The 23,488-nt window shown below is 37.9% G+C and overlaps 1 protein-coding gene across 6 annotated transcripts in view; it reads left to right on the top strand.

The window, feature by feature from the left end:
- Window positions 1-23,488, top strand: part of PATJ (PATJ crumbs cell polarity complex component) — a 358,862-nt gene that overhangs the window by 107,075 nt on the left and 228,299 nt on the right. For all 6 annotated transcript variants that reach the window (XM_065911864.1, XM_065911863.1, XM_065911866.1 and 3 more), the window contains exons 21-24: window positions 3,798-3,918; window positions 9,557-9,731; window positions 19,870-19,941; window positions 22,450-22,627. In XM_065911864.1, coding sequence (XP_065767936.1) covers window positions 3,798-3,918; window positions 9,557-9,731; window positions 19,870-19,941; window positions 22,450-22,627 — 546 coding nt within the window. The remainder of the gene's footprint in view (window positions 1-3,797; window positions 3,919-9,556; window positions 9,732-19,869; window positions 19,942-22,449; window positions 22,628-23,488) is intronic.

The following is a 23,488-nucleotide window of genomic DNA, read 5'->3' as shown; positions in this document are numbered from 1 at the left end:
TTCAGTGGCTAGGTTGTGTCTGACTCTTTGCGATCCCATAGACCACAGCATGCCAGGCTTTCTTGTCACATTTTTAACTATTCTGCTCCATTATGGTTTATCATAAGATATTAAATGTAGTTCTCTGTGTTATACCATAGGACCTTGTTGTTGTATCCATTCATATATAAAAGCTTATATCTAGACTGCAAACAGGAGGAGGGTCATCTCTTCCCCAACTCCCTTCCCATTGGCAACCACCAGTCTGTTCTTCATGTCCATGATTCTGTTTCTGTTTCATAGATAGGTTCATCTATGTCATATTTTAGATTTCATGTAAGTGATGCCATATGGTGTTTACTTAGTGTGATAATTGCTAGTTGCATCCATGTTGCTGAAAATGGCCTTATTTTGTTCTTTTTGTAGTATTCCATTGTATGTATCTGCACATCTTTATTCATTCATCAGCCGATGGACATGTAGGTTGTTCCCATGTTTTGGCTATTGTGAATAGTGCCGCTATGAACATAGGGGTGCATGTATCTTTTTGAATTATAGTTTTTCTGGATATATGGGCATTAGCTATTTTTCCCATTTCCCATCCATATCCCACAGTGATGAGTGTAGGTGAGGAAAGAAAAACATTTTCCTCTACCTTCCTAGGTTCCTTTGGCTGGGGCCCTGGAAATCAAACTGACAAAAGACAGACTATCAGAAGAGAACCAATTTATTAACACCTGCAGCATGCATATACACAGGAAAAACTCAGTGATAGGTCACTCAAAGGAGGGATTAGAACTTGGGCTTATGTAGGATCTTAATGAAGGACAGTACATTTGTAGATGAGTGTCAAGATAGAGGGAAAGGGATTCAGGCTTTTAGAGTTAGCTACTGTGTGAAGATAAATATTATGGGGGAAATCGGTGGACCATGAAGGTTGTTTTAGTAATGTTTGTCATATACATTTCTCTTAGGTGGAAAGTCTAGAGTCGTCTTTGGTGATTGAGAACCAGGGGAGGATAGGAAACTTTTCTGTGTCTCTTCTTTTCTTCAACTCAGAATACTCAGTCTGCCAAAGTGGCATATTTCTGGGTGGAATATCCCGATCCTCTGTAACAGTTGTGCCCACATGATCAGGATGGGCTTGGGTCTTTATTTGTCTTACTGTCATTATGGTGGACTCCATAGTGATCATTTATTATTTAATATTATAAGCTCTGGGTGAGTGGATTTTAAAAACACAGTAACATGCCTTACAAATATGTAATTCCCGGTACTCTTCTATTTAGAGGGTGTCCTCTAGAAGGCAATGAAACATTATCATTCTGTCTTCCTTATATTTGATAATATCTATTTTGGGCTACAAGTATAGCTATGTTTGTGGAGTGCAAATAGTACCCAACTACTTATAAGCTTTTCTTTCTCCACCACGCTCTTACTCCATTTTAGTTGAAGGATGAAACCATCAAGGTTGATAGATCTGGTTCTTTATTTTTAGTTGTGATCAAATATACATTATATGAAGTTGACCATTTTAACCATTTTTAGGCTTACAGTTCTCATGGAATGAATACACTCACATTATTGAACAACCATTACAACCACCCATCTCTAGAATTTTTATATCTTCCCAAGTGGAGACTTTGTACCCAGTAAACAATAAACTGCTCATTCTCCTTTTCCTTTATCCTCTGGCAATAAACCACAATTCTACTTTCTGTGTCTAAGAATTTGGCTGTTCAAAGAACCTCATGTAAATGGAATCATACAATATTTTATCTTTTTGTGTCTGACTTATTTCACTTATTGTGATGTCTTCAAGGTTCATACATGTAGCATGTCAGCCTTTTCTCCCTTTTTGAGGCTGAATAGCATTCCATTGAGTGTATATACCCCATTTTGTTTGCTTATTCATCAATTGATGGACATCTGTGTTGTTTCTGTCTTTGGCTATTGTCAACAATGCTGCTGTGGACACTGCTATACAAACATCTGTTCAAAACCAAATTTTGGGTGGTACACACCCTGGAGTGAAATTGCTGGGTCATGTGGTAATTCTGTTTAATTTTAGGGGAGAATCACGTACTGTTTTCATAGCCTCTGTGCCATTTTACGTTCCTGCCAGCAATGCATGGATTTTCTAATTTTTCCACATCCTCACTAACACTTGCTTTCTGTTTTTTAGATAGGTGTGAAGTGGTAGCTTACTGTAGTTTTGATTTGTAATTCTCTATTAGTGACATTGAGCAAATTTTCACATGCTTATTGGCCATCCTCAAATATTCTTTGGAAAAATGTCTAAGTCCTTTTCTCTTTTTGAAAATATCTGATTCTTTTTGTCTGAGACTAAATTTATGCTCTCATTTTCTTCTCTATTTAGGAAAAAAACTGAATTGATTTTTCTAAAGGTCTAACCTTTCATATCCAGTGTATTGAAACCTCAGATTCAGGTCTCAATTCTTATTCCTCAGTTACCTAATTGCCATTAATTAAAAGAAATAACCGAATGGTTCAAAAATGATTGTAAATTTTTTTCTTTTTAAATACACAGTGGCTCCCATCTCCTCCTAGTCTCTGCTCTAAGAAGTTCTTCTTGTTTTATTCTAGACTACTAACTAGTCATATTTCCTTTCTCACCTCTATTTAATATTGGAGTTGAATTCTATGTACTCTAGGTTCCTTTGGGTATCTGATATAGTTTTATACTCAATTATATTCATAATCTATTTGATAAAATCTAGCAGTATTTGGTACATTGGCTTATGAGAGGTCTTTTTCTTACTGTTGAAGTGTGACCTGTATAATCAGGAAAAAATGTGAACTGTTGTAAAAAATAAAATTTATGTTTTTGTTTTGGACAACCTAAATTTCCAACAACAGAGAATAATACAGTGCTATTAACCTTAAATGAATTAAGGCAGTGGTCCCTAATGTTTTTGGCACGAGGGACTGGTTTTGTGGAAGACAGTTTTTCCACGGACCATGGTGAGGTGATGGTTTCAGGATGATTCAAGCGTATTACATTTATTGTGCACTTTATTTCTGTTATTATTACATCAGCTTCACTTCAGATCATCAGGCATTAGATCCTGGAGGTTGGGACCCCCTGATTGAAGGTATATGTCTGTGGTGGCCATATGTTGCAATTTAATTTCATACATAGAAATATTTTTTTAATATCATAATAAAATACATCAGTGAAAATTGTATGTTCTGGAAGATTATAACTTTGGAAAACCATAAAAGACATGTGTACAAAAGAAGACAGGGAAAGCGTAGTAACTACTGACTGTGCTTATCTGTGAGTTTTAGGTTCAGGGAACAGGTTGTTTATTAGGTAGATAAGAGTGTAAGGGAGGGCATAGCAAAGGCTTAGAACTATGAAAATTCACCAGCTGTTTCTTAAGGCTGTGAAAATTCACCAGGTGTTTCCAGATCAGCAACGAAGCTATTTAAGTTGTGATCCAGCCTGATCCAGAATGTAACGTGTATCAACCATTGACCTTGCTTGCCTTGATAGATCTTTTATTCCTCTACCTTGGTGAATGTTTATTTGAATGCATTTATTAATGTTTATAAAATAATTTTTTGTTAAAAAATCCAGTGTTTGGAAAAAACAAATTTTTACTAGCCTGTTCTCTTGCAGATATTATGTTACTAGCATCTATAACTGCTTACCACAGTATAAAACGTTACTTGAGAAGGCCTGTTTGCAGGGCCAGTTTTCCACTATCATTATGATCTGGGTTGAACAACATTATGGTGTTCCACATTTTATCATAAAGTGCTAATGCATTTCTGTTTTTCTTCCTCTCGAGATGAAAGAGAACTTTGGCATCGATTCCCTCTCCATACCCTCAACTGAAGGAAACGCTCAACAAGGCAGATTTGATGATCTGGAAAATCTTAATTCATTAACAAAGAGTAGTCTGGATTTAGGTTTGTGATTTTCATTTCTCATAAACACAAGTTACATTATTTTGCAATCTTTCAGTTTTATTTGTGCATATGATGAACTTTACTGTCATATTTTCATTCATTATAATATTTTGAATTGAAATCTGCTTATTATTTCATCTGTTTCAAAATATCTGGAAAAGTAATGTGACTCATATTTCAACTTAGAGTTTTTCAGATTCTGCTTTCGGTGAGGGCTGCATTTTCCCTGCCTCATTTTGCTTTTTATTAGCTGTGTGGATTACAACTAAAACTAGTGCCATATACTGAATCTGAAATAAGTCTCTACTAATATATATTAAAATCTCTGATGCTATTAAGTGATACTGTTAGCTCATTGAATGGGGTTGTTAAATATTAATAAAGAGAGACATATTTTAAACATTTATGAAACATTTTTATAGCCATATATTACAGTCAATTTTGGTGCATTAATAACTTAGTTTCCATTAAAGAATCCTAAAAGTATAGTGCTTCTCCTTGCCTCTTCCCATATTTATTCTTATATATTTCTGAAAACTTGACTTTAAAAAGTAATATTTCCTTATTCAACACTGCAATATCAAATGTCATTGTAATATTAAGATTCCCTAGGAGAGACTCAAAGTATTGGGATTTATAGAGCCATTGTTCAGGATTTATGCTGTCCTTCACCTGTTTTGACTCTACTTATAGGAAAAGTCTTTCTTTTTGGGCAGTTCTTGGGTTATATGATAATATATTGTTAGGAGAGAGAGATACCTGTCGAAAGTTATGTAACTGTTTTATATGAATTCAACATTCTATCAAGTAAAATCTAAAAGAATGGGATTCTTTTAATGTTATTAAAGATTGAAGGCATCTATGAGATGATAACAATTGCCAGTTCCCTGCCAGTCAGAACACATCATGAATAGTTAATTTAAAAAATTGAGATGGTTAATTTGAATATCTTAGATTAAGTGAGTCTATTCAATTTTTCATAATGTATAACTGATTGTGGCTAGGAAAAAAATGTAATTTTTTCCACAAAAATTCTCCTTGTATACTGTTTTTTGCCTTTTTTTTTAATCCACCACATTTCTGTGCCCTCTTTTATGGCACAAATGAATGAATTAATGTGTTTGATTGCCATTGACATTACTAATTTATAGTAACATCCAGCATTGTTTCAGATCAGATAATTTTGTTGTGGAGAGCTTCCCTGTGCATTGTCAGGTGTTTAGCAGCCTCCTTGCCTTCTCATGCTAGATCCCAGTGGTATTCCCATTCCTAGTCATGATCAAAATCAAAACGTCTCCAGACATTGTCAAAAAGTCCCTTGGGAGACAGAATTGCCCCAGGTTGAGACCCATTCACTGTTTTATACTGTCAGGATTGAAAGCAATGGGCTGGAAATATAGGGTGAATGTTTGTGAAGAGGGACTTTGGAGTTAGGAGAAAGACAGGGGAAGGGACTTTGTCCTCATGGGATGATTCAACCTTCCTCTGAGCTCTCCTCTAGGTATCATCTAAGTGACTCCAGAGTTATTTCCTCTGACTTCTGCTGCCTGCATGAGTTTCCCAGGGCCCTGTAACAAGTTACCACATACCTGGCAGCTTACACCAGTAGTTAATTCTCTCACTGTTCTGGAGCCCTTAAGTCCTAAATTAATATGCTGTGCTACTTCTGTTGAAAGCGCTAAGAATTGGACACGACTGAGCCACTTCACTTTCACTTTTCACTTTCATGCACTGGAGAAGGAAATGGCAACCCACTCCAGTGTTCTTGCCTGGAGAATCCCAGGGACAGGGGAGCCTGGTGGGCTGCCGTCTATGGGGTCGCACAGAGTCAGACACAACTGAAGTGACTTAGCAGCAGCAGCAGCTACTTCTGAAGGGCTTGGGAAGAATCTGTTCTTTTCCCTGTCCAACTTCAGGTGACTCCAGCATCTTTTGGCTTGTGGCTGCGTCATTCTAATCTCTGCCTCCATCCTTACTTGGCCCTCTCCTCTTCTCCATGTCTTCTCTTCTTTTGTCTCTTATAAGGACACGTGTTGTTGGATTTAGGGCCTGCTTGAATTGTCTCATCTCAAGATGCTTAATTTAGTTACATTTGCAAAGCCCTTTTCTCCATGTAAGTTCTCATTTATAGCTTCTATGGCAGATATATATATATCCAGGTGAACCATCAATCAACCTACTGTACTGCCTTAATCTAATATTTGGCAAGGCACTTGGATTCTATTTTTGAAGATTATAGCTTTAGGTATTAAGCTACAAATGTATACCTTAGGCCTGTCCTCACTAGGAAAGTGCTCATAACCACATGTGTTTTGAAAAATTTTTCAACTACCAATAAATTTATTTTTGAGCATTCATAGCAAAAAAAATTTTTGAGAGCTGCCAGAATGCTGTGTGGCAAGTGCAAGTACTTGGATTAATGATAACCATGGGTGAACTGAGAAATTATTGATACAGAGTCAGTATAGTTTCAGTCCCAGGTCCCTCAGTACTAAGCTGTTAATCTGCTATGTCACCAGGCAAACCACCCACTTCTCCAAGCTTCCCCACTTCCGCAACTGTAAATGGTTAAGTTTGGGTGATATGCTGCTCGTGTGTGGTGATTTAACAGCATGCCAGTTCTGACATGGTTTAACTGGCATGATTTATCAGTATGCCAGTTCCCTACCTATATTTTTCTTGTCTGGTCGCTAACCTGTACAGCAACCCCTTTTCTGCACGGATTCTTCTTGCCTTTATTTTGTTTATCTTTCTCTTCTTGCACCTCACTAAGTATAGACCTTTTGGAAGGTCTAAGTTTGGGCTAAGTGTTCTATAAGGCCTTTTTCAAATCTGTAGCTCTTTGACTACTCTGTTAGTAACAGAGACTTTAAGAGTTATTTATGAGCAATTGAATTATTTTTGAAAACCTATATATAAAGGGCTATTCTTCACCCTGTACTTAATCTAAAATTGTTGTTGTTCAGTCACTAAGTCATGTCTGACTCTTTGTGACCCCATGGACTGCAGCATGCCAGGCTTCCCTGTCCTTCACTATCTCCCAGAGTTTGCTCAAATTCATGTCCTTTGTGTTGATGCCATCCAACCATCCCATACTCTGTCGCTTCCTTCTCTTCCTGCCCTCAATCTTTCCCAGCATCAGGGTCTTTTTCAGTGAGTCAGCTCTAAAATCAGGTATCCTCAAAGACAGAAAGTAGTTCTATTTCCCAGTCTGACTGGCCCTACCTAAAATGGGCCTCCAGTGAACCTGGATGAATTTCTGTCATTGCACCCAGAGTCAGGCACACTTGCGAATTCACATACCGGTCTCTTACAGTAAGCTTCTGGAGGGCAAGGCTTATATCTGATTGTGTTACCACAGTGGGTGCTCAAGAACTATTTCTTGCATGAGAAGGTGATATGCTGCTCGTGTGTGGTGATTTAACAGCATGCCAGTTCTGACATGGTTTAACTGGCATGATTTATCAGTATGCCAGTTCCCTACCTATATTTTTCTTGTCTGGTCGCTAACCTGTACAGCAACCCCTTTTCTGCACGGATTCTTCTTGCCTTTATTTTGTTTATCTTTCTCTTCTTGCACCTCACTAAGTATAGACCTTTTGGAAATTACTCCCATTCCTCTCCTGGAAGTATTAACTTCTGTTTATCCAGGGACTTTTTTTTTTTTTTTTTAACTTTCCTGTTTCCCTAACTGTGTTTTCCTGTTGTGGTCGTTACCTAACAACCACACAGGCCCCAAAGGATGTGATTTATTTTACGGCTCCCAGATGCCATGGTGCACCTGACGAGCAGGCCTGTGAAGTCGCCTGTGTCAAGCACGGTGCGAGAGGAGAGATGTGTACCTGAGCGCTGCCAAGGAGGAGGAGTGGGCAAAGGGCATGGGCAGCCCTGTGTGGAGCAGGTAGTGAAGAGTTTTAGATAAGCTGCAGCATCCTATGAAACTCAGTGCTATGATTTAATAGGCTGCTTTACCAGTGTAGCTGGATGGGAATTAGCTCTGCAAATAGAGCCAGTTCTCTGTTCTTTTGACTCTCATTCTAGGCCATTTCTGCAGAATCTCCATCCCACCCAGTCCTTCCTAAGGGAAAGAGTAGACATAGGGGGTTAGAGCAGTGGTGTGTGTCTATGGATTTGACTCCATGCATGAATGTGGGCCCAGGGGTGGGCTGAGGGGTGCCTGGCGGTGGGGGAGAGACACCTGAGACTTCCTTTAATACCACCTGAGTGTTAATGTTACTTTCACCCCTCGCTTCAGATTCTCTGCTGTATTTCCTATACTGTATTAATCAGTGTTACCAACTGATCAGATCCTGATTCAAAGTGTCTAGACAAGATAAAAAGCAGAAGTATAAGTGAGTTTACTAGAAAATCTGTTCAATATGAAGAAATGGAAAGTTTAGGTGATGTTTATAGGAGAAGTTTTATAAGAATATCTATATCTCCTAGTGATCATTTTTAATTTTCTGATAAGCCAAGTTTCCAAAATATATTATAAATGTATGGATTGAAGGGAGGCATTTGATGCACCATTTTTTATATTTGTATAACATAGTGAAGAAAGATTGGCTGGGAATTGTAATGGATTAGATGTAATGGATACTGAGGTGTATCCTAAGAGCGATGAATGGGTTTATGCCAGCCTGCATGCAGGTCTCTAAACATGTACCGTAGGACTGCGTGCACAGTCCTGCCCCAGTTATTCCTTTTTTCTGTAATAGAAAAGTGACACAGATGACATGTTAGGTAAATTCACACATTCTAATTGGCAAAATTCCTCGGCCTGGCATTCCCCATCTATAAAATATGATTGCTAGTGTCTCTTGTAACTAGTTTAATGTGAGAATTAAATACGATAACAAATGTAAAAGAATTTTGGAATTTATAAACAAAGCCCCTTCAAAAATGTGTTTTCATTTGATTATTTGTTTTTCTGTGGAATTTTTTTTTAAGTCAGTGAAATGTTAGTGTGTCTGTAATTGAGACAGCCTAGATCGATGAAGGAAAATTTGTAGATAAGGAGATAACTGAACCGAACTGAACTGAAGGAGGTAGCCTCCATCGTAAAGGAGATTAGTTTTTTTTTTTTAATTGAAAGATTCTTTAAATTCTACAGTCCTTTACATTTTAAAAAAGTTTCACATAATCCAATAATAACCTTTTCTCCCCCATATCCCTATATTGCCTCCCTGCTTCCCTCTCTCCACTGGTAGCCACTAGTTTGTTCTCTATATCTGTGAATCTGCATTGCTCTTGTTTTATTTGTTAGTTTGTTGTATTTTTTTAGATTCCATGTATGAGTAATATCATACAGTATTTGTCTTTCTCTTTCTGACTTATAAGATTCTTTTGATAAAAGATTCATATTGCTGAAATAATATCTTTTCACTGAAGCCATGCTTAACATTGTAACTCTCTTCCACTGAGCAATCCCTATTTCCCTTCCTTGCAGATTTTTTTTTTTTTTACCATAGTACTGCAACCATCTGACATGTTAAATATTTTGCTTATTTAGTTTAATATAAATAAGTCTTCTATCTGAAAGGGGCCTGCCCATGTACATATCCATAACTCTTTGTTGAATGAATGAAGAATGAATAAATGTATCCTGTGCTTACCAACATCTGGTTTTGCTCTTTAGGCATGATGATTCCAAATGATGTGCAGGGTCCTGGCTTGCTTGTTGAACTTCCTGTTGTGGCTCAGAGAAGGGAGCAAGATGATTTGCCTCTATATCAATTCTCCAGGACTCAAGCTGTTTCCAAGGTTTCAGCATATGCAGGAATGTTGTCTTCTAGATATACCACTGATGCATGGTATGATATTATTTCTCTGCATTTTCACATTATAAAGTAGCTTTCTTTTAACTTCTATTAAAAACAACAGGTCATGTTTATGGTGGAACATTTATTTGTAAAGTGCAGAAAAATATTTTGGATAAAACCTACTATATTAAATGATTACTGTGAGAATTTCCCATACTTAAAATTGTACCATATATATAATTTTGTATTCTCGCAGTTGTGTGCAAAATGGATTATGTAGAGTTTTTAATCAGATAATGGAGGTTAATTAGGAATTTAACAACTCAAGCAAGAAATACTTGAGGGCAAATTGAGGAAGGATTGCACTTAAGAGTTGGAGGGGCTATAGGAATTGTTGACTGATAACATGTGGGAAGTGAGAAGGAGAAGATGACCTGTGTTTCTGAATGGAGCAACTAGATGGCTAGCAGGACCATTAATTCTTTGGTATAAGATTGTAGGAGCATAAACAGGTTGAAAGGAAAATGATGAGTTTAGTTTGGGACATGTTGAGGGTTCAAGTATCCATAGAAAAATGAAGTGAAATGGAGTTAATTAAATACATGCCTCCAAGGATTTGTGCTGAGGTCTACCCTGATGTGGATACTTGGGGAACAAGATCAAGTGAAGGTGAGACTTCTGGATTTGAATAGTCATCCAGGGGAGGCTCAAGTGATAATAGAGCAGGACCAAAATTGGAGTTCTGCAAAGCAGCAAAATTAAGGGCAGGAATGGAGGAAGAAGACAGTGAAGTGGAGTGAACAGAAGGTAGGAGGAAATTGATGAACTGGAGGTTGATATAGAAACCAAGAGAAGAGAGCATTTGAACAAAAGGATCATTGCAGACTAATACAGAGGAAGGTCATGGTAGATAAAAGGGAAGTTTTCATGGGACTTGATCACATGGAACAGTTTCATTAGAGTGGAAATCAGAGAGTAGTGGGTTGAGAATTGAACAGAAGTCAGAAATTGGATAAAGTAAGAGCAGACTAGTGTTTTGAGAAACCTGATCATGAGAAGAGGCAGAAAGAATGCATGTTACCTAGACAACTGGAGGGTATTGTAGGACTGGGGCAAGGGGATATATATACACACACACATAGGTTGTAAGTGTGAAAAATCCAGAAAAGGAATATGTAGATGCTAGAAAGTGGGTGATTAAACATAGTCCCTGGAGAGGGTGGAGGGAGAGGAGGACATGGCACACCTAGACAGATTAACCTTTAATATTTGATAGGAGGAAGCTCATATTCTCCATGGGGTCATGTGCCAAGAGTGAAAGGAAAGCATAAATACAGGCATTGTTAGTGCCTTGAGGACTGGAATCCAAAGAAGTTTTTACCCTATGGCCTTGGGTTTTTTGTTTTTCTGTCATTTAGAAGAAAGGTTATTTACTCAAAATGATGGGGTGCTAGTAAAGTGGGCCATAAAAGGAGAGGTGTCGTAATAGAGATTAGCTTTTGAAACAAGAGTAGGAGAGTAAAGACCTACTGAATAGCATAGGTGAGAAGGAATTTAGGAAAATATTGATTCCCTTTTTGCAGCTTCCCAGAGAGTGAGAGAACGAACATCACCCTCTCAAGTGTGATATCTGTGGCTGAGAATCAGAGCTGCTAAAGAACAGAGGAGGTTGAGAGAACAGTGAGGGAAGAAGTTAGGTTGTGGGCGGTTTCTTTACAATTTAAGGAGATTTTGTGGAGGGTGATGGGTAGTTTGGCTGAAGGGGCCTTGGCAATGGGGTGTGGGGACAGGAGCATATCTGAAAGAAAAACCAGTGCAGTGTAGCACTGTGAGTATAGGACAGGAGAAGCAAATGAAAGAGTTGGACGTGTTGCAGAATGTAACAGGGATGAGAAATAGGGTAGGATTAATTGGCCTTAATGCTGTTATTTATTTTTTATATTTGAATATAGTTCATCTACAATATTGTGTTAGTTTCAGGTGTATGGCAAAGTGAATCATCATGCATGTTCATATATCCTGCTAAGTGAAGCGAGTCAGACAAACACAAATATCATATGATATCACTTAAATGTGAAATCTAATAAAAATGATATAAATGAACTTATTTACAGAACAGAAACAGACTCACAGATCTCAAAATCAAACTTATGGTTACCAAAGGGGAAATGTGGCGGGGGGCAGGGCAGTGATAAATTGGGAGACTGGGATTAATATATGTGCATACTACTATATATATAGAACAGATAACTTTGGGTACCTACCGAATAGCATAGGGAACTCCACTGAATGTTCTATAATAACTTATATGGGAAAAGAATCTTAATGCTTTCATTTAAACCTTAGTCCAAGAAAGATTTTGTCTTGTTGTATGAAATGTCTCAGACTTACGTCACTTCTCTGTTCAGCAATCTGTGACCTTTGCCTAGAGTTTTAGATAGAAACTTAATAAAAGTTGTTGTCTGGGCTTCTGCATAGCTTATGTCTGAGTGGAAAGGAAAGACTGGTAAGTCCAACTAGTTGGAGAAATTGGTGACTTTTTACTCAACAGACCTGGACCAATGTGTACAGGGGAGGAGCTGACAGGCCCCGGGTCCCAGTGCAAGGAATCTAACCAGTTCCCAGGGGAACAGAGTGTTAAACAACCATGAGTTTGTTTCTTTAGGAGAGATGCCTAGCAGTGGAAGTACTGGAAGAGTTAGGAATATGTTTCAACTTTTTTTATGTGGTCAAATTACTTTTCAGAGACATTTCCGTTTTTTAAATTTCTCTTGTGCTGAGTGTTAATAATGGACTCTGGCCAAAGAATTCAGAATTGAAGCTGCTTTTCACATTATAGAATTATAAGTGTAAATTGGAAAAGATTTAAACAAATTTCCAAACCCACCCCTCTGTCCTTGTGCAGAAGATGAAACAGTCCATCAGTTGTGTCTTACTCAGTTTTCCCAGAGAGAAGAAGTCCACTTTACTCCTAAAGTGAGCACTTTGACAAGCTGATTTCTTGTGTTGGCACAGGCATTTAAGGGCTCCAGCCTAATCTTTGTCTTGAGAGATCAGTCTTGCATTTGAATCTTTTTTTTTTTTTTGGTTTGCTGTCATAGATTCAGTGTATATATTTCAGTCTCAGCAGGCTCCAGAAGTGTTCCTGTAAATCATACTACCCCTTTTAATCTCTCAGGGTATGCCCCATGGAGTTAGGTTCGTAGATGAATATTTATTGCTACTCAGAAGACTTCCTGAGTAATGCAGATTCCTTTCAGAATATAGTTTTTCAAATCATCAGGGTGTCTGCTAGTGCTAAATGCTATTTTACAGTTTCTTTGCATTAATTTTTGCATAGGACTCAGCAGAGTTATTTTGTTAGTATTCACTGTGCTCTTGCATAAGCCAACTTCTCTTTACCTCCAGGACTAATATTAAGAGGTCAGATGCACGCTGAAAGTGAAGATCTCTAGGAAGGGAGAATGATGGGCAGACAGAGTGTGATAACTCTGAAAGGAATCTAAGTGATCTTGTTCTGAGTATTCTTCTTTCTTCATAAAGTTCCTTGAGATGATGTTTTCAGAATTCACCTGGCTTCCGTCTTTTTCTAATTCAACTCTGTCATCACTTGCTGCCTAAAGACATGGGTGTGCCCATTAGTGGGGGCACGATATTTCTCAGACTAATAGGAGATGTGCAGGATAGTACTGTGCTGCTGCTGCTGCTAAGTCACGCCAGTCGTGTCCGACTCTGTGCGACTCCATAGACGGCAGCCCACCAGGCTCCCCCGTCCCTGGATTCTCCAGGCAAGAACACTGGAGTGGGTTGTCATTTCCTTCTCCAATGCATGAAAGTGAAAAGTGAAAGTGAAGTCGCTCAGTCGTGTCTGACTCTTCTTGACCCCATGGACTGCAGCCCACCAGGCTCCTCCGTCCATGGGATTTTCCAGGCAAGAGGACTGGGGTGGGGTGCCATTGCCTTCTCCAGTATAGTACTGTGGTGCTGTTCAGATATGTTCTCTGTTATTTGTGCTATATGACCCTGAGAGAGTTTCCCTTGTGTCTGTATTTCCTCACTTGTAAAATAGGTAGTTCTAATAAAGTGAATATAAGGATTTCATATAATGCCTTGAGCATAGTAAATGTTTAATGAAAGGCTGGCAGTGATGCTAGATGATAGTGACAAACTCCTGGCCCTTGAGGTGTATCTAGGGTATTCATTGTTGTTGAGTTTATTAAAACACTCAGGGAAGTTGTAGTTGTTTCTTTCTTTTTTTTTTTTTAGATAAAATAGGATCACATCACAGTAAGTAAAATAGGAAAGATGTCAGAGGCTAAAAACTGGGAGGATGATGAATTTGAGAGGCATATTTTAAATTGAAAAAAAAAATCGTAGGTGTGTGTGTGTACTCAGTCACTCAGTTGTGTCTGACTCTTTGTGCCCCCATGGGCTGAAGTCCACCAGGCTCCTCTGTCCATGAACTTCTCCAGGCAAGAATACTGGAGTGGGTAGCCATTCCCTTCTCCAGGGGATCTTCCTGACCCAGGAATCAAATCAACATCTCCTGCATTGAGGGAAGATTCTTTACCAGCTGAGCTACCAGGGAAGCCCTGTGTGTATAATAGGATGCAAATGAAAAGAAATACTTTCAGATATTGGATACTTTGTTATGACTAGTAGGAAGTGAAATATGAGACTGAGTGTCATAGCTGAGGAAAGGATTAAGTGAGTTAGTGTTATATTTTAAGTCCCCAACACTGCTTGGCATTTAGTGCCTTTTAAGTAAATGGTGAGTTTCTGATAGGTCTACCTTTGAGTTCCACTGCCAAAAATTATGTGTAAATTAAGAATATTGGTAGAAGACTAAGGGTAAAGGAGAGAGTAAATACATGGATGTGAGAGAGAACTACTCTGGAATGTTTGACTTGGAAGGAAAAAGAAGTTTCCAAGGAGTTTATAATGGTGCAGCTGTGGTCCATGCTGCAGGTGGAGACAAGTGTAAGAAATTAGGACAAGAGACACACAGGAGTATTACACTAATGCCTTTGGAAATATAATTAGATATTTCATTGCTAATGCAGGCTGTATACAAGGTCAGAAAAGGGAAAGAGCTAAGGAAGCAACTCACCCTTTATGAGTTGAACATTTGTTTCTTAACAAACGTTTTAAATGTGATTTTATGGAACAGTTTTCTTAATGTTGATAAATGTATAATGGTGGCTCAGATGGTAAAGAAAATACCTATAATGCAAGAGACTTGGGTTTGATTCCTGGGTCAGGAAGATCCCCTGGAGAAGGGAATGGCAACCCACTCCAGTATTCTTGCCTGGAGAATTCCATGGATAGAAGAGCCTGGTGGGCTATAGTCCCCGGGATCGTAGAGTCGGATGCAACTGAGCAACTTTTACACACACACACACACACACACACACACACACACACACATTCATGTTACCAACACTCCAATCAAGATATTGAACATTTCCATCCGCCCAGAAAGTTCTCTGCTCCTGACTTCTAATACTGTAAATTGTTTTTTTCCATTCTAGAACTCATGTAAATCTTACAATAGGTACTTTTTTGTTATCTGGCTTTTTACTGAGTACCATGTCTGTGTATTTTAAACTTTCATGTATAGTAATGACTAATTCTTTTTTTTCCTTTCTGATATTCATTTATTTTCTTTTTTTTTCCATTTATTTTTATTAGTTGGAGGCTAATTACTTTACAATATTGTAGTGGTTTTTGCCATACATTGACATGAATCAGCCATGGATTTACATGTGTTCCCCATCCGGATCCCCCCTCCCGCCTCCGTCCCCACCCCATCCCTCTGGGTCTTCCCAGTGCACCAGCCCTGAGCACGTGTCTCATGCATCCAACCTGGGCTGGTGATCTGTTTCACCCTTGATAGTATACTTGTTATGCTATTCTCTCAGAACATCCCACCCTCGCCTTCTCCCACAGAGTCCAAAAGTCTGTTCTGTACATCTGTGTCTCTTTTTCTGTTTTGCATATAGGGTTATCATTATCATCTTTTTAAATTCCATATATATGTGTTAGTTTACTGTATTGGTCTTTATCTTTCTGGCTTACTTCACTCTGTATATTGGGCTCCAGTTTCATCCATCTCATTAGAACTGAGTCAAATCATGGAAGCAACCTAGATGCCCATCAGCAGATGAATGGATAAGGAAGCTGTGGTACATATACACCATGGAATATTACTCAGCCATTAAAATGACTAATTCTTTATGTATACTGGTATCAGGTAATAGTTTGCTTGTAACTTCAAGGTCATAGTGTAATATTTGTGTAACTAACCCTACTAGTTTGGAAAACATTAGTGCCTAATTCTGCCTGGCTCCAAATGCTCGTATTCCCTCTAGTGTGTCTCAGAAAATTGCCATAAAGAGTCTGTATTTTAAAAGGAAAAAGAAATCTCAAGATAACTTAGCCACAATTGTAATTCTTCCTGCTTACATCATTTTGGTGTGCCGAGTTTGCTTGACCCTTATATGCCTTAGTATACAGAATTTTTATGTGAAAAAAAATATATATTAAAAAGGAAAGGTCACCTTGGCTATCTGGATTCATCTGTTTTTTGTATGATGTAGAAAATTTTAATCTCAAAGACATTGTATATTATGATGAAGTTTTACTATTAATATCCACTTGTTCATTAATGGGGCACTTTATCTTTCCTCCCAAATCTGTAAAGAATGATAACTTTGGGCATTTGTTAAAAAGGACTGAAATAAAAAGCATTATTTCTATTCGATGGTTAATTCATTTAGAGGAAAAGTGGTTATAAAACTCTGATTAAATGTAAAAGGCAAAAGTTCAATTACTTTAAGATTTGAGATTCTAACTGATTGAGCTATTGACCATGTTTAATCAAAGTGCAAATTATAAAATTAGAGTTTAGAATTCTCTTGTGAAAGATTCAAGTACATTTGGGCAAATTTGCATCTTAATATGTGCAGTAAAAGTATTTTACTTTCTCCATTAAATTTTAATTTGGGTTAAAAGGTATATGCATTCATCAGTGTAAAGTGACTACATTATTTTGGATAGTTGCTCATCTCCTGTGACTTTCTTTCTAAAACTAATCACACTATGGTTTTGAAAGTTTTATCTCATTTTAGGTATGAAATAATGTGAATAGAATATGTTCATCAATTTTCTAAAAAATAATAATATACTTTGAAAAAGTCTATCTAATGGAATAATCCTTTTGTTACAGATTTTCTTAAAGAAAACTAAAATTTTCCATATTTTAGATAACATTTTTCTCCCTTCACTTAATATTATATGTGAGAGTCAGCAGTTTAGGATATTTTTTATTTTATGTTTTTAAAAAGAAAAGCATATAGCCCATACCAATGTGAGAACTTGACTTCCATTCTATCTTAGCTAATTTTAAATTTAAGAATTTAATTCTTATAATGATATTATGCATGTGCCATAATAAAAATATGTACATTTTTTTCTTAATATATTTCATGAACTGTTTCTTACCCATACAATGTGTGAATTTTTTCCTTCACCCACCAACCAATTTTCTGATTCTTTGGACAATGTGTCCTACAATTCATTTCAGTTCTGACATTAACTGCAGAGTTAGTGCAGCTCCCATAGGCTAAGGGCTCAGTCCCATAAGACTGTCCCAACTTCAGAAGCCAGGCACAGATTACAGGTTGCCAATTTGACTTCTGACCAACTGACTATGAATTGGGGATTCTCATATCACCTTCCTGCGGTTCAATAATTTGCTAGCATGGCTTATAGAACTAAAGAAAGTGCTTCACTATTACTGCTTTATTGTAAAGGATATGACTCCGGAATAGCCAAATGGAAGAGATACATAAGGCGAGGAAGGGAGTGTGTGGGATGCAAGAGTGTCCATGCTCTCTTGGGGCACATCACCCTCCCAGCACTTTAATGTCTTCTTCAACCTGCAGGCTCTCTCAACCCTGTTGTTCAGAGGTAGGGAGAGATTTATGGAAGCTGCATTATGCAGGCGTGATTGATTACATCATTGGCCATTGGTGATTGAACTCACTTCTAGCCCCTTTCCAGAGGTGGGGGTGGGGTGGAAAGTTCTAACTCTAAATACATGTTTGTTTCAGAGAAGGAAATGACACCTCACTCCAGTGTTCTTGCCTGGAGAATCCCATGGACAGAGGAGCCTGGCGAGCTACTGTGTATATCTGAATATTCAAGTGAAAATTCAAGTGAAAAAATTTTAGGGAAATGCATATTGATTGAGCCTTAGTTAAATGCCAGTAATATTTCATTTAATCCTTGTTACTATTATGGGATAATCAAAATGTGAAAATTTATGCTATGATTACCACTATCCGATGAACATATATTTACATGTGCAAAAAATAATAATATGACATGATAAAATGAAGGTTTAAGTTGGTGGAATCATGGGTATATCATTTAGTGATTACATTCAGCTGCTTATAAACTGAACCTCCCTCTTCACTCCCGCAGCCCACCTGCCCCCCGCTGCCAACTGTTAGTGTGGCTTAGCTCAACTGGGGCTTGATTTCTTTCACGTAAAAAGTCCTGAGGAAGTCCTGTCAGGGTCTTGGACACCTTCTTCCTTTCTGCTGTGCTCTCATCAGTGTATTGCTTTAATCCTCATTGTGTCTTCATGATTTTAAGATGGATGTTCCATCGCCAATAATCACCTCTGCCTTCCAGGCAAGAAGGGAAAGAGCATAGAGCAAAAGGTTCCTGTCAGCTGATTCTCCCTCCACTTAATGAGTTTTCCTGCAGGTCTCATCCGAGGACTTTTGCTTCCTTGATGCTGATCTCTTGCACACAGTTACCATTAGCTAAGAGGAAGTCCAGAAAATTTATTTTTTTAAAGCTGAGCATAGTGCCACCTGGAGTAAAGGGGTGTTATATTGGTAAGGAAGATGGGAGAGAGGGCATTAGATAAGTAACCAGCAATTATCTGCCAAGTTGTTTTCCTTGAATTTTATGATGCTTTTAATCATAAAAAGTAAACTGGCTAAAGCACGAAGATTGTCTGCAGTGAGTGAGAAGTTAGTGATCCTTAATGATCTCAATTCTTTAACTGATTTTCAGATTGTTTAGATCCTTTCACTTTCTTTTTTTCAATCATTCTTAAACCATTGTATCCTAGAAAATTGTAGAGTGACAAGTAGCTGGAGTTTTGTGCTTTTTATAGGACTTATTTGAGAGTTCAGAGGAAGATGGAGCATTGAAACTCCATGCTGAAGAAAAGATTTGGATACTGTGGAGAGGTTGTATAGTACATCTGAGCCTTCTCTGAACCTCATGTGGAAAATATAGTAATATGACCTGCTGTGCTTACTTCACAGGGGTTTTTGTGAAAATGAAATGGAAGTAGTAGTACCTACATTTTTATATAGAGTAATACGATTGGCAGTATCACACATGTTATTTAATTTGGTGGTTCAAAGGCCCATGCCTATTTTGTGGTACAGGTTAGACTGAAGCTTAGAAATCCTGACTCCTCTTCCAGGTCATAGATTATAGTGCCTCTACCCTATTAGATAGCATTACTTTTATAACTACTCTATAATTCAGCATCCCGCTAGGCAGTTCCATATTAACATAATTTGATGGGTGGAAGTATGATGGTGGTGAGAGGATTGTATTGTTTAACAAATATTTCTGCGAACTGAAAAATACTGTGGAAATACACAAAATATTCACAGAATACAAATGACTGGGACATTATTTAGGGTTAGAGAGACAAAAAAATCTAGAAAGAGCAATCATGTTTACTGTTTAGTCGTTTCACTTGTTTGTGTCAGGTTATACTAGATGGTTAGCTCATCAGTCTCACCAAGTTTTAAGAAATATATTTTATAATATTTAAATGTTGATAGAAAAACAAATGTAAAATCATACAAATTGAAACACAGATTTTTAGAAAATAGCATCTATAGTGTCACCAATGAAAGTGTTTGTAACCAGTGATCTTCTGGTACTGGATGGATATTTATTAATTTGAACATTTAAGCAATATATCTTCATATGGATAGTTAACTATTGGTGTAAATATTTTTAAAGCTAGAAATTAAGAACTTTTAAACTGCATATAGATTGTATAATATAAAATTTTTCAAGAACCTTTAATAATGAGTGTGTTATAAGTTACATGTGTGTATGTTTTTTTTCCTTTCTTTCTCCTCAGTGAATTACCTGAGAGAGAAGAAGGTGAAGGAGAAGAAACTCCAAACTTCAGCCATTGGGGACCACCAAGAATGTATGTTGATAACGTTATTGGCTTTCTCAATAGGACAGTGCAATTGGTTGCTCTTTTCTTCAGTTAATAGTGTCAGTCATTCTCTAATGATTGCCATAGTTCACATGTATATTGGCTTAAACTGTAGTTGCATTTTGTCTTCAGTTCAGTTCAGTCGCTCAGTTGTGTCCGACTCTTTGCAACCCCATGAATCGCAGCACGCCAGGCCTCCCTGTCCATCACAAACTCTCGGAGTTTACTCAAAGTCATGCCCATCAAGTCGGTGATGCCATCCAGCCATCTCATCCTCTGTCATCCCCTTCTCCTCCTGCTCCCAATCCCTCCCAGATCAAGGTCTTTTCCAACGAGTCAACTCTTTGCATGAGGTGGCCAAAGTATTGGAGTTTCAGCTTCAGCATCAGTCCTTCCAATGAACACCCAGGACTGATCTCCTTTAGGATGGACTGCTTGGATCTCCTTGCAGTCCAAGGGACTCTCAACAGTCTACTCCAACACCATAGTTCAAAAGCATCAATTTTTCGGCGCTCAGCTTTCTTCACCATTCAACTCTCACATCCATACATGACCACTGGAAAAACCATAGCCTTGACTAGATGGACCTTTGTTGGCAAAGTAATGTCTCTGCTTTTGAATATGCTGTCTAAGTTGGTCATAACTTTCCTTCCAAGGAGTAAGTGTCTTTTAATTTCATGGCTGCAGTCACCATCTGCAGTGATTTTGGAGCCCCAAAATAAAGTCTAACACTGTTTCCACTGTCTCCCCATCTATTTCCCATGAGGTGATGGGACCAGATGCCATGATCTTAGTTTTCTGAATGTTAAGCTTTAAGCCAACTTTTTCACTCTCCTCTTTCACTTTCATCAAGAGACTTTTTAGTTCCTCTTCACTTTCTGCCATAAGGGTGGTGTCATCTGCATATCTGAGGTTATTGATATTTCTCCCAGCAGTCTTGATTCCAGCTTGTGCTTCTTCCAGCCCAGCGTTTCTCATGATGTACTCTGCATATAAGTTAAATAAGCAGGGTGACAATATACAGCCTTGACGTACTCCTTTTCCTATTTGGAACCAGTTTATTGTTCCATGTCCAATTCTAACTGTTGCTTTCTGACCTGCATATAGGTTTCTCAAGAGGCAGGTCAGGTGGTCTGGTATTCCCATCTCTTGAAGAATTTTCCACAGTTTTTTGTGACACCTGGAGGTTTTTAGCCACGCAGAATGACTATAACCAATATTAGGAAAATCATTGTCACACTTTTTCAGAGAAAGGAACTTATAGATGTCCATCTATGAGGGACTAAATATACTTTCTCACTGTATCACTAAGCAAGGCAGGTAGGGCTGTCTTGAAGGCGGTAAAGCTCTTTTTTTTTTTAAGCAAACAAGAGCAATAGTTGAGGCTTCTGTTACATAGCCCCCTCCTCCTCATATGTTAGTCCAAGTTTATGTCTTGTTTGCACTAACAGAGTGTGCTGGGCCCATCCTCCTGTGGATACTCTCATTGTTTTAGGTAGTAACCAGGGCTGCACTTTATGAAGATTATAGAAGTCTTCCATTAGCTGCTCTTTCTATCTTCACTCATTATTAATTCTATCATGCCACCCACATTGTTTTTTTCTTGAACTTTTGAGTTTTGGCTTAAAAACTCTTAGCTGTTTTCTGAGCTACTTTTTGGAGTTAATAGGCCAATAGGCCATGTCTGTGCTGTTTGAACAAAATTCACAATATTTTGAGGGACAAGTTTTATTCCACACTTTATGAAAATGACGTGGAGGTAGGAAGAAAAGAAAACCTTTCCAGTCTCTGGAGCAATAAAAATCTGTCCTCCGCTTAAAGAACCACAGGCTAGCCTGGCTGACTGGGAATAGCAGTATGGGCAGTGAGTGTGTCAGTGACAAGTTTATTTTATTCTGAAAGAAAGAAAGAAAGTGCAGTCACTCAGTCGTGTCCAACTTTTTGCAACCCCATGGACTGTAGCCTACCATGCTCCTCCCTCCATGGGATTTTTCAGGCAAGAGTTCTCGAGTGGGTTGCCATTTCCTTCTCCAATTCTGAGGGTCATGCATTTTTGCCAAAATGATACATGTGACTTTCTTGATTTTTTTTTCACTCACTTGTTATTTCCTCAATTCATTCTTTGCTAATGTTACATATGATGTAGATGAAAAGGACTCATCAAAAAATATATGGTGATGGGAGATAGGGATATTAAGGTCTAGCTAAATTTCTCAATCTTAAGAGTTGTATTCGTTGTTTTAGAAATCATCTTCAGAATTTAAACTATCACATATACCATGAAATTGTTTCATAAGAATCTAATAGAATTTAATCTCATTCTATAGAAGTGATAGATTCTTACAATTTAGGAACTAGGTATAACTTCTATAACATTTGTGAAAATGTATTTATATAAAATGAGCCACAAATATATACATATTCAACAAAGTGACGATACAACAAATTACCTTGTTCATGAGTGAATTCTGTTTTCTTGTTTGTTTGTTTTTACAGCGTTGAGATTTTTAGAGAACCAGATGTATCTCTCGGTATTAGTATTGTTGGTGGACAAACTGTCATAAAACGTTTAAAGAATGGAGAGGAGCTTAAAGGTATATTCATTAAACAAGTTTTGGAAGACAGTCCAGCAGGAAAAACAAATGCTCTTAAAACTGGGGATAAGATACTTGAGGTAAATAATGTTAAATTTTTGTTTTTGTTTGAAATGTACTGTAAAACAGTAAATATGTGTGTACCATTGGTATATTTTATTCAGATGCCTTAGTTTGTAGGTTTACACAATTTTATGAGGTTCTTAAGTTGAACTGTAGTAGTACTGTTAGTTGCTCAGTCGTGTCTGACTCTGCCACCCCATGGACTATAACCCGTCAGGCTCCTCTGTCCATGGAATTCTCCAGGCAAGAATACTAGAGTAGGTTGCCATACCTTTCTCCAGGGGATGTTCCTGACCCAGGAATTGAACCCAGATGTCCTGCATTGCAGATGGACTCTTTACCATCAGAGCCACTAGCAAAACCCTTAAAATGATAAAACAAAAAGCATCAGCTGGCTGAAGAAACAATTTCACAAGTTGACAGAATGAGGCAGAATGTGGGCCTCATGCTCCTCCCACAGTCTTTAACAAACTTTGAATTGTGTATGGCAATGGGGTAACTCTGCTGTCCTCCCAGAGTTGACCCTAAAAGTGGAAGACTATTGTGGGGTGGTGAATCCATCCTTTACGCATGGCAGGCTTTGCAGAGTGGAGTTTTAAGGATACATCAAAGGCACTGAGAGGTCTAAATCTGATACATTTCTTTGCATTGGGTTTGTTGGATGATACCATACTGAATATCTTTAACCCCAGAATCTGCTTGTCCTTGACTCATGGTTTATGATGCTAAATGTCAGCTGTGGTGTTTTATCTCTGACAGAGTGAAAAGTGCTCTGGCGATCATGGATTGAAGTCTAGATTGTCCTATTTGTTTTCTTTTCTTTGACAAATTATGAAACATATTTTATTACCAGTTTCCAAACAAAACAGAAACAAGAT

The sequence above is a fragment of the Muntiacus reevesi genome, chromosome 1, assembly GCF_963930625.1.
Source record: "Muntiacus reevesi chromosome 1, mMunRee1.1, whole genome shotgun sequence".
Taxonomy (NCBI): Eukaryota; Metazoa; Chordata; class Mammalia; order Artiodactyla; family Cervidae; genus Muntiacus; species Muntiacus reevesi.
This window is presented reverse-complemented; position numbering and strand designations above follow the sequence as displayed.